The 17,500-nt window shown below is 41.8% G+C and overlaps 2 protein-coding genes across 5 annotated transcripts in view; one reads left to right on the top strand and one right to left on the bottom strand.

Annotated features, from left to right (window-relative positions):
- The window catches only part of COG5 (component of oligomeric golgi complex 5), a 137,202-nt gene that overhangs the window by 16,660 nt on the left and 103,042 nt on the right, over positions 1-17,500 (top strand). For all 4 annotated transcript variants that reach the window (XM_083366259.1, XM_083366258.1, XM_083366260.1 and 1 more), the window contains exon 6: positions 7,246-7,366. In XM_083366259.1, the coding sequence (XP_083222385.1) occupies positions 7,246-7,366 (121 nt within the window). The remainder of the gene's footprint in view (positions 1-7,245; positions 7,367-17,500) is intronic.
- Positions 14,461-15,759, bottom strand: GPR22 (G protein-coupled receptor 22; the record flags this gene model as incomplete). The annotated part of the gene is made up of 1 exon (XM_083365335.1): positions 14,461-15,759. One exon carries the CDS (start codon positions 15,757-15,759, stop codon positions 14,461-14,463), a length of 1,299 nt encoding a protein of 432 aa, XP_083221461.1.

Below are 17,500 nucleotides of genomic sequence, written 5' to 3'. Positions count from 1 at the left end.
TTCTTGTTCCTCACTTCCCAAGAATTACACATAAAATGCCATTTTCTGGGATTCATGGAAACCAAACGGAAAATAGTATTTAGCATTGTGGATATCCACCCAGCACCTCTTTTAAACCTGAGATAATATTGAAAATTGCTAGGTGTCAATCATCGTTAATTGTTGACAGGTTGTGGGGGAGTTTTTGGTCAAAAAAATCCCGGCATCTCAGATTTAGTGACCTCTTTTCTCCAGCTTCACGCTATTATATTATGATTCATGGGCATAATTGTCACTTTTTTCAGCCCTAGCAGTAGACTGTAGTAAGGAGTGGGAAGTAAGCCTTATAAAAAGAAGCTTTCTTTCTTTATGTACAGGAAAGGTTTTAAGAAGAAATTGGACAACCATTTGTCTGAAATGGTATAGGATTGCCTGTCTGAGCAGGGGGTTAAACTAGAAGACCTCCAAGGTCCCTTCCAACTATTCTATTCTGTTATATTCTATATTCCATTCCCTATTCTATTCTATTCTATTCTATTCTATTCTATTCTATTCTATTCTCCCATTCCATTCCATTCCATTCCATTCTATTCTATTCTATTCTATTCTATTCTATTCTATTCTATTCTATTCTATTCTATTCTATTCTATTCTCCCATTCCATTCCATTCCATTCCATTCTATTCTATTCTATTCTATTCTATTCTATTCTATTCTATTCTATTCTATTCTATTCTATTCTATTCTATTCTATTCTTTCTATTTCTATTTCTATTCTCTATTCTCTATTCCATTCCATTCCATTCCATTCCATTCCATTCCATTCCATTCCATTCCATTCCATTCCATTCTATTCTATTCTATTCTATTCTATTCTATTCTATTCTATTCTATTCTATTCTTTCTATTTCTATTTCTATTTCTATTTCTATTCTCCATTCCATTCCATTCCATTCCATTCCATTCCATTCCATTCCATTCCATTCCATTCCATTCTATTCTATTCTATTCTATTCTATTCTATTCTATTCTATTCTATTCTATTCTATTATTTCTATTTCTATTTCTATTCTCCATTCTATTCTATTCTATTCTATTCTATTCTATTCTATTCTATTCTATTCTATTCTATTCTATTCTATTCTATTCTATTCTATTCTATTCTATTCTATTCTATTCTTTCTATTTCTATTCTCTATTCCATTCCATTTTACTCTATTCTATTCTATTCTATTCTATTCTATTCTATTCTATTCTATTCTATTCTATTCTCGGCTTATGACCACAAAAAAGCCACCAATTTCTATTGCTAAGAGACACATTTGTTAAGTGACTTTTGCCCCATTTTATGACCTTTCTTTCCACAATCGTTAGGCAAATCACTGCAGTTAAGTTAGTAACCTGGTTGTTAAATGAATTTGGCTTCCCCATTGACTTTGCTTATCAGAAGGTCGCAAAAGGGGGAATCACTGCGGCTGTCATAAATATGAGTCCATCGCCAAGATTTTGATCCCCTGTCCACGGGGACTCTGCAGCAGTCGTAAGTGTGAAAAACGGTCCTTAAGCCCCTTTTGCCAGCGCCGTTGTAATTTCGAACGTCCATTTAAACCAACTGTTGTAAGTTGAGCATTACCTGTAGTAAATAAGGAGTAGAGGAAGTAGGCTTTATAAAAAACGCATTCTTTCTTTCTGCACCCTCTTTAAGTTCCGCTGTCTTTCCCTTTAGCGCTTTTAAAAACTCCAGCCCCCCCCCTTGATATTTTCCCTAAGACGGGATAATTGTGGTTAAACTGAGCAAAATTGAGAAACCTTACCATTTCAGGCTTGTTTAGCAAGCTCAACACAATTGTATTTTACCCGTATCCGTCCAACTGCATCCACCATTGTCAGAGCTTTAACAATAGCTTTGTCCTAACATTTTATTCTGCTCGATCTACTCCTTGACGTCTGTTTGCTTGGAAGGAGCTCTGAAAGCTGTAATATATGTTCCCCACCGAACCTGCAAGCAGCCTCCATGTTTCAACGACGGAGGGCGTTTTTCATTAATCCCATTCTGGGCTGCCTCAACAAGGAGTGAAAGCAAAACTACGGTGTTTCCTTTCACAGGTCGCCATTTCCTTGTACCTCGAGGCTAAACAGTTCCTTTCAGGACCGTTCCAGCTCGCAATGGGACTGACAAATGCGGCTTAGGGCCATTTTTCACACTTAACGACCCTTAGGGCCACATGGTTAAAATCTAGGTGCTTGGCATCTGACTCATGTTTACGACGGTTTGCAGCGTCCCGCGGTCACGTGATTCCCTTTTGCGTCCTTCTGACAAGCAAAGTCAAGGGGGAAGCCCGTTGCGACGGCCGCGATTCGCTTAACCAGAAAAGGTCTCAAAGCGGGTCAAAATTTACTGAACAAATGTCTTACTTAACAACAGAAATTTTGCGCTATGTTGTTTGCTCCTAAGCCCGGGACCACCTGTACTTCCCTTTCTAAACTCCTCCTGAGAGGCTACCATAACTGAAAGATCTGTAAAGCATGTTATAAAATACAGAAAACCTTGACGAAACCAGGTAGAGTATTTTAGGTAAATTTTAGGTAAAAAACAAAACAAAACAGGACTCTCTTTTCTTCGTGTTGTTTTCCTTGCCAGATTGTTTGTTCGGCTGTTGATGTGCCAGGTTTGCGACACCAGGACCGCCGATTCTCTTCGGCCTTTGAAGGGCCAAAATCCTCATATAAACCAGCAAGCAGCCGGTATAGAATGAAAAGCAATAATAACAGTAACAATAATAGAGTTGGAAGGGACCTTGGAGGTCATCTAGTCCAACCCCCTGCTCAGGCAGGAAATACTACACCATTTCAGACAAATGGCTGTCCAGTCTCTTCATAAAAACTTCCAGTGTTGGAGTGTTTACAGCTTCTGGAGGCAGGTTGTTCCTCTGGTTAATTGTTCTCACTATTTATTTATTTATTTATTTATTTATTTATTCATTTATTCATTTATTTATTTATTTATTTATTTATTTATTTATTTGTTGAATTTATATACCGCCCTATTCCCGAAGGACTCAGGGCGGTTCACAGGGCAAGTTAAAAACAATACAAAAGAGAGAATAAAATAAAATAAAATTAATACAGCCCACAATTAAGATAACATTAAAAATTAAAATTTAAAATTAATTTAATTTAATTTAATTAATATAACTTAAAATCCCTCAGTCCAGGCCAGACAATTCAAACAACCAAGTTTTTAAATCTCGGCGAAACGAGCAAAGGTCAGGGGCAGTCCAGGGGCTATCAGGAAATTTCTTCTTAGTTCCAGGTTGCTTCTCTCCTTGGTTAGTTTCCATCCGTTGCTTTTTGTCCTGCTTTCAGGTGCTTTGGAGAATAGCTTGACTCCCTCTTCTTTGGGGCAGCCCCTGAGAGATTGGAAGACTGCTATCTTGTCCCCTCTCGTCCTTCTCTTCATTAAACGAGACATTCCCAATTCCAGCAAACGTTCCTTATATGTGACTAAAAGCAGCTAATGAAATTCTGCTTTTAGAATAATTTTATGGCCGGAATCTTTTAAGTGCCTGCATTTCAAGCCGTTGCATCTTTGAGAAGGCGACTGTATCAGATATAAAAACATGTAGGAAAGATCAACCCGCGTCGTTCACCTATTTGTAGAATTCAAATGCAGCCATCTTGGAAAACCTGATAGAATGTAATTCTTGCATAGTTCATTTTCCATATTCCTGATGTTTTCCCATCCTCTAGGTGACCGGTATGTTTACACATCTTCGGCCAGCTAGTTACTCAAATTTAAATTACATATAAAGAAGAAAATGCTTTGCCTTAAATAAAATCATGATGTTAATTACCATAGAAGGAAACCCCTCTGCTAATAATTGCATATTTATTCAGTGGTGTAACAATTAAAATGTACTGGTTTGGAACTAAATAGAGCCATTATGGCACCGAGGAACATAATCCAAATCTTCTCGTCGTATAGTCCACACGTCTTGTACACTGAATGGGTTTAGAACCGCAATTATACTGTGAATGATTTACACTGCTGCCTCTATACACATAATTAAAGTCATTAAGCAAGTTCATTGAGCTGAAGATTTAATAGCAGAAAGCTAGTTGGGTCCCACTTCTCCCTGACATGTATTTGAAAGTCACGCTATGCTAGTAATTGATGAACAAGCTCCGGCTTTTAAAGTATTGCTGCAAGGAATAAATTGGGGGGGGGGGCATCCACTTGGTTTGATGTTTGGAGTTTGGTGTTTAATCTCTGTAGTTTGATCTTGAAATTGCGTGCGAGGCGCACAAAATAAGATCAGGCTGCGATTTCTGATCCTGGCCAGTTTGGATGAGCTACTAATCCTGGTTTAAAATGAAACCGAAAGCCGATTAGCGAAGGCTGCTCTGCTGTTGGTCTCCTTGTGAATGAGGAAGGGGAAGAGAAAGGATGGGAAAGATGGGAAAGGAGAAGGGAAGGAGTAGTGAAAGAAAAGGGAGGGAAAAGCGAAAGGAGAGGAAAGAGAAATGGTGTTCTGTACCAGCCTGCTACCGGCCCTGCAGAAAAGGCAGGGACAACCCCTTTTACAAGAAGGCAAGAGGCTGGAATTACGCCTGCCAAATTTATTGCTACAAAAACAAATAGAACAAGACACAAACCAAGAAACAGGAGCTTTTCAAGCGGTTGCCTTCAGCAAACCAGCCCTCCCACGCATTCCCCTTTAAATACAGTTCAGGGCGTGGCTTCTCTCTGCCTCCTTCCGAGGAGCCCCATTGCCTTCCTCTGTTTACTCCTGACTGACTGCCTCCTGCGTCGGGCGTCCTTGAACAGGGCCAGCTGTGGGTCATCTTCATCCACGCTGTCAGGCTCACACAGCTGGGTCTGCCTCGTGACCACATGAGAGGGGCCTGGCTGAGGGCTCTCATCAAGCTGTCCAACCCCCTCAGCAAGCTTTTCAACACCCCCCTCTTCCTCCTCCTCTGAGTCGTCCGACCCAACTGCCGAACCCACAGGCTGACCCTGAATCACAACAAATGGAAACAGAAACGGGAAAGGCAAGGAAGTGGAAAAGGAAGGGAAAGAAAGGGGAAAGGAAATGGAAAAGGGAGAAGGAAAGGAAATGGAAAAGGAAGGGAAGGGAAAGGAAAGGAAATGGAAAAGGGAAAGGAAAGAAAAACTGGAGGCCTGCCAAACTTTTGGGAGCAGAGTGCTCCATAGGGCAGGGACTGTCACAGAAAAGTCTCGCCTCCAAGCTCCCATCAGATAACAACATTGCGGGAAGGGGCCAGGAGCGTGTCCCCACCCTCACCAACGTAGTAGGACAGGTAGATGTCCATATGGAAGTGGTTCCTATAGATACCCTGGCCCTGTGCCATGTAGGGCTTCAAGGATGACCACCAGCCCCATTTATGATGACATTTATGATGACGCGGTGGCTCAGTGGGTTAGGACGCTGAGCTTGTCGATCAGAAGGTCGGCAGTTTGGCGAGTCGAATCCCAAGTGCCGCGTAGCAGAGCGAGCGCCTGTTACTCGTCCCAGCTTCTGCCAACCTAGCAGTTCGAAAGCACGTAAAAAATGCAAGTAGAAAAATAGGGACCACTCCGGTGGGAAGGTAACAGCGCTCCGTGCGCCTCTGGCGTCCAGTCATGCCGGCCACATGACCACGGAGACGTCCTCGGACAAGCGCTGGCTCTTCGGCTTTGAAACGGAGATGAGCACCGGCCCCTAGAGTTGGAAACGACTAGCACGCATGTGCGGGGGAACCTTTACCTTTACCTTTATGATGTCCTTGTGTCTATGACTGTCTATATAAGTCCTTCACGACGGATTTAGGACTAAACGCTGCTCCGTCCTGGCAAGGTGGCTCGCTGTTAAAAGCCCTCATGGCAGGGTTTGCCAAGAATGTCCACTGGATTACATCAAGGCGCGGACTGAATCCCTGTACGTATAATATTTGAGTGTGGGTTTTTTTTTAAAGTTAGCGAAATATCAATCTTTCGGCTTAGAAAAGATCGATCTTTTACGAACTTTAAAAAATACTCAAATATCGAAAGGTGGAGGGCAAGAGAAGAAGGGGACGACAGAGAACGAGGTGGCTGGATGGAGTCAGTCTGAGCCTAAATGGACTCCAGAAGATGGTGGAGGACAGGAAGGAAGGCCTGGAGGAACGTGGTCCATGGGGTTGCGAGAGGTCGGACACGACTTCGCAACTAACAACAACGACAAACAAAAAAATATCAAAAGTAGAAAAAGTGTGTTTTTCCCTTTAGGGTTAAAAAAAAAATTGAAATAATATAGAGGATTCCCTTAATATGAATTAGGATAAAGATTAATGAATAAACAAAATTTACACGTATTGTTCCCCACAGCAAGGAGAAGCAGAGATGGTTAAACTGATTCTTTTATCCAAAGAAGAGACTATATTTATTTATTTATTTATTTATTTTATTTTAATTCCATTTATATCCCGCCCTTCTCCGAAGACTCAGGGCGGCTTACAAGCTTAGCAGTAGCCTTCATTCTATGTATATGCCTGCTTATTAGGGCTTTCAGCCCCCCCCAAGCGGCATTATTACAAAGTCAGCTTAATTGCCCCCAACAATCTGGGTCCTCATTTTACCTTGTTTCTATTTGGGAATTGCTTCTGGATTTGTTGCTTGCAGTAAAAACAAAAAAAAAACCAAAACAAAAAAACCCCCAAAACTTTGATTTTGTTTTTGCTAATTAGAAAGGTTTGTGGTTATAGAAGTGGCTAGCGTATACTGTTGTGTTAAAGTAAAAAGTTGAGATTTGTAACATTCTGATCATCTACTTTTGCTAAAGAGAGTCAGCAGCGGAAAGCTTTTTTCTTTCTTTCCCCCCTCTTTTCATTTCTTTCTTTTTTTCTTTTTTTCTTTCTTTCTTTCTTTCTTTCTTTCTTTCTTTCTTTCTTTCTTTCTTTCTTTCTTTCTCTTTCTTTCTTTCTTTCTTTCTTTCTTTCTTTCTTTCTTTCTTTCTTTCTTTCTTTCTTTCTTTCTTTCTTTCTTTCCCCTCCCCTCCTCCTGGTTTTCTATCGCTTTTTTGAATTTTCTCTTTGTATTTCATATTTGGATCAGCTAATAAAAATGTACAAGAATGATAAAAAATAAAATAAAAATGAACCCCAGTGGGATAGAGCTGACATTCTGAGTCCAGTAGACGTGCAGGTTTCCCCCCCGCCCCAGCGGGATGCCTTAAATGCTGGACAATCACGAACACAGGTTTAATCGACGTTTCCTTCCTTCTCAAGGCTGCCTGTGACTTGCTGAGGAGGATAATTCGCATCTTGTACCTCAGCAAAAGGCTTCAAGGCCAACTTCAGGGTGGAAGCCGAGAGATCACCAAAGCCGCTCAAAGTCTGAATGAACTCGGTGAGTTTTTTTTTTTAAGATCATGAGCTTGCTCATCTTTGTCCGTTTCTCGGCTCCAGCGGCCTTCATTTTAAACTGGGGATTATTGATGTGGTGTCACTGAAAACTGGCAGCTCACGCTGATTAGAATTGCAAGGCTGTCTTTTTGTCACTTTGCAGATTCTTAGGCAAAAAAAGAACGTTTGGAAGGAAAAGAAAAAAAACCTTGAATCAAAGTTAACGCGCCTGACGCAGGGGATGGTGTTGAATTGTAAACTTTTAAAACTTGGGTGTAACGAGAAAGCCCCGGAGCGGGGGGGGGGGGCTCCACATTTTCAACAAATCCAATTTAATTGTCTTAAATCAAGTTAATCCTGGGGTGATACCCATTTGCAGTGAACGGTGAAGGGAGTAATCTTAAACGTTTCGTCGCTTGCTTGCTCTTTTTCTGGTCCTGCAACTCTGTTCGATAGGCTTTGGGGAAAACGTTGCTCCTCGTGGTGCAATTTTCTACAAATTAACTTAAAATTTTAATTTTCCTTTAAAAGCCAATTAAGATGGCTTTGCTTAATCTAAATAATAAATAGCTGTTTACTCACTGCTCTGTTGAAAGGGAACCCGTCGTGGGATTAGGTTTTTCTAGTTTTTAGCTTTTAGATTGTCTCAAAACAAACTTTTAATACAGATATTTTGTCTTCCATCAGAATAGAATTTATTCTGGAACATGAACTTTTGAAAACGGAAGCCAAGGCACTCTGGCTCATTAATTAATTAACCAGAGACTTGCTAGAGCGTACAGTATGAGCTTTTTCCTTAGATCTCATAATTTACTACGTGTAATGAAAGAATATTCTTCTTTGAACCGCTGTCTCTCCTACCTTGTAAAAAACATAAACATCTTTCTTTATTTTTCTTTGACCCTCTTAGGAAATAATTCAGCCATGATATCACAGGGGGTATCGGGGCATCTAAGAGAGCATGGTTAAAAATAAAAGTCAAGAGGGTATAAAAAGCTCGGCTGCCATCTTGATTTTTTTTTTAAACCGTATCCCACGGATACTGACTAGCACCTTCTGCGAGCGTGCCATCCATTTTGTTCCTGGCGGTTTTCCTTAGGAAAGATCAACACAGAAATGAAATTGACACCCTTCCGTGTTTTCTAACGGAGCCTCTGTGGAATGTGATCACTACTTTCTTTGAACTAGTTCATGGTTGTTGGTTTTTTTAAAAAACAACAACAACACAATTGGGCTTTGGCAACACCACCTGAACGGATCCACATGCGTAGAGTTCAAGCAACTGCTTCATTACATTCTGCCTATAATACAGGAATCTTCCCGATCTTTCGGGAATTTATTAGGAAAACATTTTAGGATAGCACAGGTAGTTCTCTACTCACAACCACAATTTAGCCCAGCATTTCTGTTGGTGTGCGGAGACAGTTGTTAGGTGAGTTTTTGCCCTGTTTTACGATCTTCCTTGCCACAGTTCTTAAGTGGATCACTGCGGTTGCCAAGTTAGTAATGCGGTTGTTAAGTAACTCTGGCTTCCCCATTGACTTTGCTTGGCAGAAGGTCGCAAAAGGGGATCAGGGGACACACACACACACACCCGGGACGCTGCGACCGTCATAAATATGAACCGGTTGCCAAGCTTCTGAATTTTAATCACGGGACTGTGGGAAGGTTGCAGTGGTCGTAAGCTGGAAAACAGTCCTAAGTCTCTTTTCTCTAGGGCTGTTGTAAGTTCAAATGGTCCCTAAATGAATGGCTGTAAATTGTGGACTACTTGTAAGACATTTTACCCAGCAAACATATTTTGCAAAGCTGCAAGATCTGGGCTCTTTGAGAATAAGACTTGTAAGCTGTGGCTTAGTCGTGTGATTAAATTATGCATCCGAGTGCAGCTTGGCAGCCTGGAACATAAATAGCTATGTATCTCACTAAGCATATCGTTAAGATGCTATGCTGACTCAGGAATTCTGGGAGTTGAAGTCCACGAGTCATAAAAGAGCCGAGGTTGCCTACCCCTGTCTTAGAGTAACTGGAATTTCTGATTTGTGATTGTTCAATTACACCTCCAGCCACATTGTTCCTACTTAACAGAGTACCACCAGCTGCTACAGTGGATGCTCTTGCTGGTCCCTTGTGGAGAGAATACACTGTAGATTAGAGATGCTGGAACCCACTCCTTACTCCGAACAGATACGTTTTGTAGCATTATAGTTTAAGAACATTTGCAAGAAACAAACATTTTATCTTTTTTAACAGAATAACAGAGGTGGAAGGGACCTTGGAGGTCATCTAGTCCAATCCCCTGCTCAGGCAGGAAACCCCATACCATTTCAGACAAATGGCTGTCCAGTCTCTTCTTAAAAACTTCCAGTGTTGGAGCATTCACTGCTTCTGGAGACAGGTTGTTCCCCTGGTTAATTGTCCTCACTGTTAGGAAATTTCACCTTAGTTCTAGGTTGCCTCTCTCCTTGATTGGTTCCCATCCATCGCTTCTTGTTATGCACTCAGGTGCTTTGGGAAATAAATTGACCCCGCTCCTCTTTGTGGCAGCCCCTCAAATACTGGAAGACAGCTATCATGTCACTCCTAGTCCTTCTTTTAATTAAAAGTCGACATCCCTAATTCCTGCAACCGTTCTTCATATGTTTTAGCTTCCCGTCCCCTGATCATCGTTGTTGTTCTTCTCCTCTGTGCTCTTTCTAAAAGAGCGCAGGTAGCCCTTGACGTACGATCACAATTGAGCCCACGTTGCTAAGTGAGAAATTTGTTAAGTGAGTTTTGCCCCATTTTGCGACCTTTCTCGCCACACTTGACAAACGAATCCCTGCAGTTCTTAAGTTAGCAACCCGGTTGTGAAGTGAATCTGGCTTCCCCATTGACTTTGCTTGGCAGAAGGTTGCAAAAAAGGGATCACAACGCCCCGAAACACTGCAAACCGTCATAAATATGAGTCAATTGCCAAGCGTCTTGAGTTTTGACCACATGATCATGGGGATGCCGCAACGGTCACAAGTGTGAAAAACGGTCGTAAGTCAATTTTTTTCAGGGCTGTTGTAACTGCGAACGTTCACTAAATGAGCTGTTGTAAGTAGAGGACTACCTGTATCTCTCTCTCTCTCTCTCTCTCTCTCTCTCTCTCTCTCTCTCTCTCTCTCTCTCTCTCTCTTATCTACCTACCTACCTAATCATCTATCCCTATCTATCTTTCTATCTGTCTCTGTCTATCTATCTATCTATCTATCTATCTATCTATCTATCTATCTATCTATCTATCTATCATCTATCTATTTCTATATCTGTCTATCTATCTATCTATCTATCTATCTATGTTGGCTTTGGGCTGACTTTGCGTGCAAGACATCACTGACGGTGTCTTGATGATCAGGCCCATCATGTAGGCAATTTAAAGTGGTACGGTAATTTGCCTGATAACCCAGCACGGATAAGTAACTTTCGGACCAGTGGACATATCCTTGAAATTTTGAGAATGTCATATCTGGCTTAGGGAGGGTTAACACGTCGGGGAAAGGTGCCATTGCGGTCCTAGCCAATTTACAAAATAATCTTTCACCAGAAGGCGAAAGGATGAAGTTCTCCATTAGCCCAGTTTAAACTTTAGCCTGGTTTTTTTTTTCCTGGACTGAAGAATTATTTTTTTAAAAAAAAACCAACAACCCAAATCATTCAGAGTGTTTCAGTACATCCCATAGTGATATTAAAGCAGATCAGGTATTGAAGCACGAAATAGAAGGAAATTCTTTTTCAACGCCTGACAGGTCTTTGTGCACCTCTGTTGATTCAGACAACGCTTAAACAAAACCGTTCCTTTCATCCAGGAATGCCTGAAATTTGAATATTTTGTGGCCTTCCGTCGTACAGGTTAGTCCTTGACTTAACGACGGTTCATTTACTGACCGAAGTGACAAGGGGACTTACGACCGTTGCAGCGTCCTGGTGGACACGTGATTAAAATTTGGACGCTTGGTCACTGACTCATATTTATGATGGTCGCAGCGTCCCGGGGTGTTTGTGTGTCACGTGATCCCCTTTTGCAAGCTCCCGACAAACGAAGTCAATAGGGGAAGCCAGATTCACTTAACGACGGTTGTTACTAACTTAACAACTGAAGTGATTCATTTAACAGCCGTGACGAGAAAGAGGGCAACATGGGGGCAAAACTTACTTAACAACTGTACCACTTAACCACAAAAATTTTTTTTTTGGGGGGTGGGGTCAATTGTGATCGTAAGTCGAGGACTATCTATAATTTATGTATGAGAGAAAGGTAGAAGACTAATGTCAGAAAGCGACCCAGCTGTCCATCAAGTCTGCCCTTTGACTTCCTCTGTTTTTCGTTTCCTTTTTTTAAAGTTGGTTTATTTAAGGCCGCGTTCTCCTTCCCCATCTTTGGCTGTGACCTTTGAAAACCCAGGATCTAAACTTGCCCTGGTTCAGCAGTCTGAAACCAGGCGGTCAAGCTCTTTTTTTAAAAAAAAAAATGCAATTGCTACCGTGGGGCTCTGTGGTGTAAAATGATTACAGACAGATATTTCAATAACCCACCATTTCAGAGACACTGACTGGAACCTGCTCGGTGCATAAAAAAGTAAGAGTGCTATCTTGACAACGTAAAAGAACAAGAGAACGATAAGCGGGACATTGCGCTAAGTGGGTTCTTTTGTTCCGCCAACCGAAACGGGATTTCGATCCTTGAGCAAGGAGCAAGGCAGGTATTGTTTTGAATCGGATGAGGATCCACTGAAGTAGGGATTAATTGTTGAGATATGTGCTGATCGACGCTTTCCGACATCCTGTGCAAAATAATCCTCATTGGATAGTTTTGAGCCCACAGCATGTTAGAAAGGATGTGAAACGGGGCTGGGCATTGCAAAATTAGAATCCCCGAGTCAGTTTTATTGTGGAACACAAACGAGGTCTTTAAAACATGGAGGGATTTGGGAAAGGTCAGAGATAGATCAGAGCCAGTTTGGTCCAGTGGTTAAGGCACCAGGTTAGAAAGCGGGTGAAAGGGAATGCTAGCTCTCCCTTAGGCGTAAAAGCTGGCTGGGTGACCTTGGGCCAATCACCAGAGGATGGGGCGTTCTAGTCCCGCCTTAGCCATGAAAGCCAGCTGGGTGACATTGGGGCAATCACCAGGAGATTGTGAATTCTAGTCCTGCCTTAGTCATAAAAGCCAGCTGGGTGACATTGGGGCAATCACCAGGAGTTTGTGAATTCTAGTCCTGCCTTAGCCCTGAAAGCCAGTTAGGTGACATTGGTTCAATCACCAGGAGATTGGGAATTCTAGTCTTGCCTTGGTATGAAAACCAGCTAGATGACATTGGGGCAATCACCAGGAAATTGTGAATTCTAGTCCTGCCTTGGTATGAAAGCCAGCTAGATGACATTGGGGCAATCACCAGGAGATTGTGAATTCTAGTCCTGCCTTAGTATGAAAGCCAGTTAGGTGACATTGGGTCAATCACCAGTCAATTGTGAGTTCTAGTCCTGCCTTGGTATGAAAGCCAGCTAGATAACATTGGGTCAATCACCAGTCAATTGTGAGTTCTAGTCCTGCCTTGGTATGAAAGCCAGCTAGATGACATTGGGGCAATCACCAGGAGATTGTGAATTCTAGTCCTGCCTTAGCCCTGAAAGCCAGCTGGGTGACATTGGGTCAATCACCAGGAGATTGTGAATTCTAGTCCTGCCTTAGTATGAAAGCCAGCTAGGTAACATTGGGTCAATCACCAGTCGATTGTGAGTTCTAGTCCTGCCTTGGTATGAAAGCCAGCTAGATGACATTGGGGCAATCACCAGGAGATTGTGAATTCTAGTCCTGCCTTAGCCCTGAAAGCCAGCTGGGTGACATTGGGTCAATCACCAGGAGATTGTGAATTCTAGTCCTGCCTTAGTATGAAAGCCAGCTAGGTAACATTGGGTCAATCACCAGGAGATTGTGAGTTCTAGTCCCGCCTTAGCCATGAAAGCCAGCTAGGTGACTCTCAGCCCAACCCACCTCACAGGGTTGTTGTTGTGGGGACAATATGAGGAGGAAGGTGTGTTGGATATGTTCACCACTTTGAGTTATTTGTAAAACTAATAAAGGCAGGATACAAATGAGTAAATATGATTAATATGGAAAAGAAGCCAAACAACTGTGGCACTTCTTCTTGTCTTGGACTGAGGTTTTTGATTTGGCAAAACATTTTGGCTTATCAACTCCAATTGGCTTAGAAATATGAACAAGCAGTTTAGCAGTGTATAAAAATCACATTTCTGGACCAAAACATTGATATATAAGCACTCAAAGAATCGTTTAAAACACACAAGCAGTAGATAAATTCATTCCTGTTACCCAAACAGAAATTTAGGAAGAATTAAAAATAATTACAATTTAGAAAATTCTTATTGTACAGCAGTCTTTCACTTATTTAAAATCAAACTTCTCTCAGGCTGACTTTTATATAGATAGTTTTAAAAAAAAGTCTCAGAATACACTTCTGATGAAAATTATTTGTAAAGGCTTATATTGCGGCTCGAAATAATAGCGTACCTTGATCTCGCAAAGCTGCTGGTAATTACTTGGGGCACATAGCTATAATTTTAGGCTTACAATTATAGTTGAGAAAAAGTTTTCGGTTCATTATCAGAAACCCGAATACGGTGCCAAAATAGGGCAGCCTAATAAGCCTTACCGGTGTGCACTTTTTCTCCGGCCCAAACTTTAAAAAAAAAAAGCTTTACGTATTTACAGCAAAACGGGCATTTTTGAAAAGTGACCACTATTTTAAGGCTTTTCTTGTTAGAAAATATTTACTTAAATGTATATTAGAGGACAGAGTATTGACAAAATATAACCATGATTTTACACTTTAACAAACTGCCATGCAACACACGTTTTGAATAATGAGGAAATAAATACACAGCCCTGATCTGTCTAAATGCATTTTTGTCCAACCATTACAGTCCGGCTTATGCTTTCTGTCCCCCCACCCCTTTTTTTTTTTAAAAACAAAACAAAATATCTGTATTTGGCAGTCGTGGTTTATCCTTGACTTTCCCTGCCCCCTCTTAAAATAATCCTGCGGATACGGGAATCTAGTCCGTAACGACTTGAGGTACCAAACATTTCTGCCTCACTTCGTTGTCTTCAAAAGCGATGGCCTTGGTTCTCTTGGGCTCAATCCAGGAGTTGTGTATCACAGCACTGTTGGGAATTGGGTCAGCCTCGACTATGGATACGACGCGTTTTTTCATTTTGCTTTTCAAAACTTTTTGAAATTTCTGTCTGGTGAAGGCGTACAGGAGGGGGTGGAAGATGGTGGTCCCGTAGGCCATGACTAGAAAACACAGCCTCAGCTTTACCAAAAGGTCACTTGGGCCCAGGCATAAAATGGTCGTGTTTAAAACGGTGATCGGTGTCCAACAGAGAACAAAAGTCGATATGATTAACAGCGACATGCGGAAGACTCTTTTCTGCCTTTCGCGGCGTTCCCGGTGTCTCTTGACCGCCCGCCGCAGAGCGATGATCACCGAAACGGAAGTCCTTACCCCAAAGACCACATGTCGGCCTCCGCTGGCTTGTGACGCTTCGGTGGATTCCTGTTGCGGCGCCAAGGAAATGGTCTTCTTTTTGGCTTTTTTCTTCTGCCCCGTGGAAAACCTGGTGCCTATTCGGATGTTCAGGGCCTGAAGTATTTTGCTGTACGTAATGAGCATCACCACCACCGTGAAGAAGAAGATGGGGATTTGCGCCAACAGGTGATAGTACATGCCCAGTTCTGTGTGGTATTCATTGGCACTGACGCACAACAGCGTCTTATTTTCCCAAGTGTTGGCACTGTGGAGGCTGAAGAAGTTGACCTCGATGAAAGGGATCAAGAACGAGAAAAAAGAAACGATCCAGATGGAGGTCATGAGGGCCACGGCCCTTCCCATAGTCAAGATCCGGTTTGCGGGTTTCACAGAGATGTCGTAGCGGTCCAGAGTGATGGCGAAGACATTGATGGCGGTGGACACGCTGGCAAAGGAGACGCAGGCCTCGTGGAAGCAGCAGATCAGGGCAGAATTGTTCTCCAGGGGGAGCAGAAGGATGACGATGGTCAGAGGAATGCACCCCATGCAAACGATGACGTCGAGCACGTGAAGGTTCATGGTAATAATATTACTGACCGAGTTGATTAAATTGGATTTCATACAGTAAAGTACTAATACGGTGAGGTTGCTGCCAAGCCCCAGGACAATTTCCAGCATCAGGAATCCGGTGAGGGAAACTTGAAAGCTGAGCGGGTAAGACAGCGGCTGGTACATGTTGGGGTCGGCGTCGCTGATGGCATCTCGAACAGTAACGTTAGATTCAGACGGCATGTTGGCTTCTGGGACGGAAGAGAAACACATCCTTTCCCGGAAGTTTCTTTTGCTCTGAAAGAAGAGAGAGAAGTTAGGGAGAGAATTGATGTGGGATGCTCTCTGTATCTCTTTCTCTTTATTTTGCTTGTGTGCAGAAAATATTTTCTTTGGTTTCACCAGCAGGTATGCAGTGTTACCTGGTTTCAGAAATTAGAGATGGTACAAAAGAAACGCTACATGTATGTATGTATGTATGTATGTATGTATGTATGTATATTTTAGTGACAAGGACCATGTTTGTGGTGCATATTCAAAGCATGCTTAGCTTTGAATTCCATGTTTAGTGAAGGTAGGTAGGTAGGTAAGTAAGCAGGTAGAAAGGTAGCAAGAGAGAGAGAGAAATAGGTGGGTAGGTGGATGGATGGACAGCTAGATAGATAGAAGATAGATGGACTGATTGGCAGACAGATGAAGATAGATAGATAGATAGATAGATAGATAGATAGATAGATAGATAGATAGGTAGGTAGGTAGGTAGGTAGGTAGGTAGACAGACAGACAGACAGACAGACATGGGTAGGTGGATGGACAGCTAAATAGATGGAAGATGGACTGATTGGCAGACAGATGAAGATAGATGATAGATAGATAGATAGATAGATAGATAGATAGATAGATAGATAGATAGATAGATAGATAGACAGACAGACAGACAGACAGACAGACAGACAGACAGACAGACATGGGTAGGTGGATGGACAGCTAAATAGATGGAAGATAGATGGACTGATTGGCAGACAGATGAAGAAAGATGATAGATAGATAGATAGATAGATAGATAGATAGATAGATAGATAGATAGACAGACAGACAGACAGACAGACAGACAGACAGACAGACAGACAGACAGACATGGGTAGGTGGATGGACAGCTAAATAGATGGAAGATGGACTGATTTGCAGACAGATGAAGATAGATGATAGATAGATAGATAGATAGATAGATAGATAGATAGATAGATAGATAGATAGACAGATAGACAGATAGACAGACAGACATGGGTAGGTGGATGGACAGCTAAATAGATGGGAGATAGATGGACTGATTGGCAGACAGATGAAGATAGATGATAGGTAGACAGACAGACAGACAGACGTGGGTAGATGGATGGACAGCTAGATAGATAGAAGATAGACTGACAGATGGATAGATAGATAAGTGGATGAATGGATGGATAGATGGATAGATAGACGGTAGGTGGATGGATGGATGGATGGATGGATGGATGGATGGATGGATGGATGGACAGAGAGGTAGAGAGACAGAAAATTAATATGAGGTAAAGGAGATACTTGTGCAAGAAATAACATTTCTTCTTTTCCCCTCTGGATACGCAAACTGTATCCTGATTTTTTAAAATTGCTCTGCAACCCTTTTGATTGAAAACCAGGGTGAAATCTTCAAATAAGGGCCTTTATAAAAATGGCACAATTGGAAAAAAACAACAACAATGGGATTATAACTATCAGCCTTACTTTTCATTAATAGCTCCATTTCCTCCTGGGAAAGCACCTGCTTTGGCTATCCATTTCACAGTACTAAAATGCATACAACGGTAAATGTGGGCGTGTGCATAACGTTACAGTCCAGTATTAGTAATTTAAATATATCATAGATGCCTAATGCCCAGTCATATTATTTCATACGATTGCCATATAAATAGTATAAATTTATATAGGATAAATGTACTGTATTTGGTGTGTGGGTGTGGGTGAGGGGGTATTCCCC

The sequence above is a fragment of the Vipera ursinii genome (assembly GCF_947247035.1).
Source record: "Vipera ursinii genome assembly, chromosome: 6".
Taxonomy (NCBI): Eukaryota; Metazoa; Chordata; class Lepidosauria; order Squamata; family Viperidae; genus Vipera; species Vipera ursinii.
This window is presented reverse-complemented; position numbering and strand designations above follow the sequence as displayed.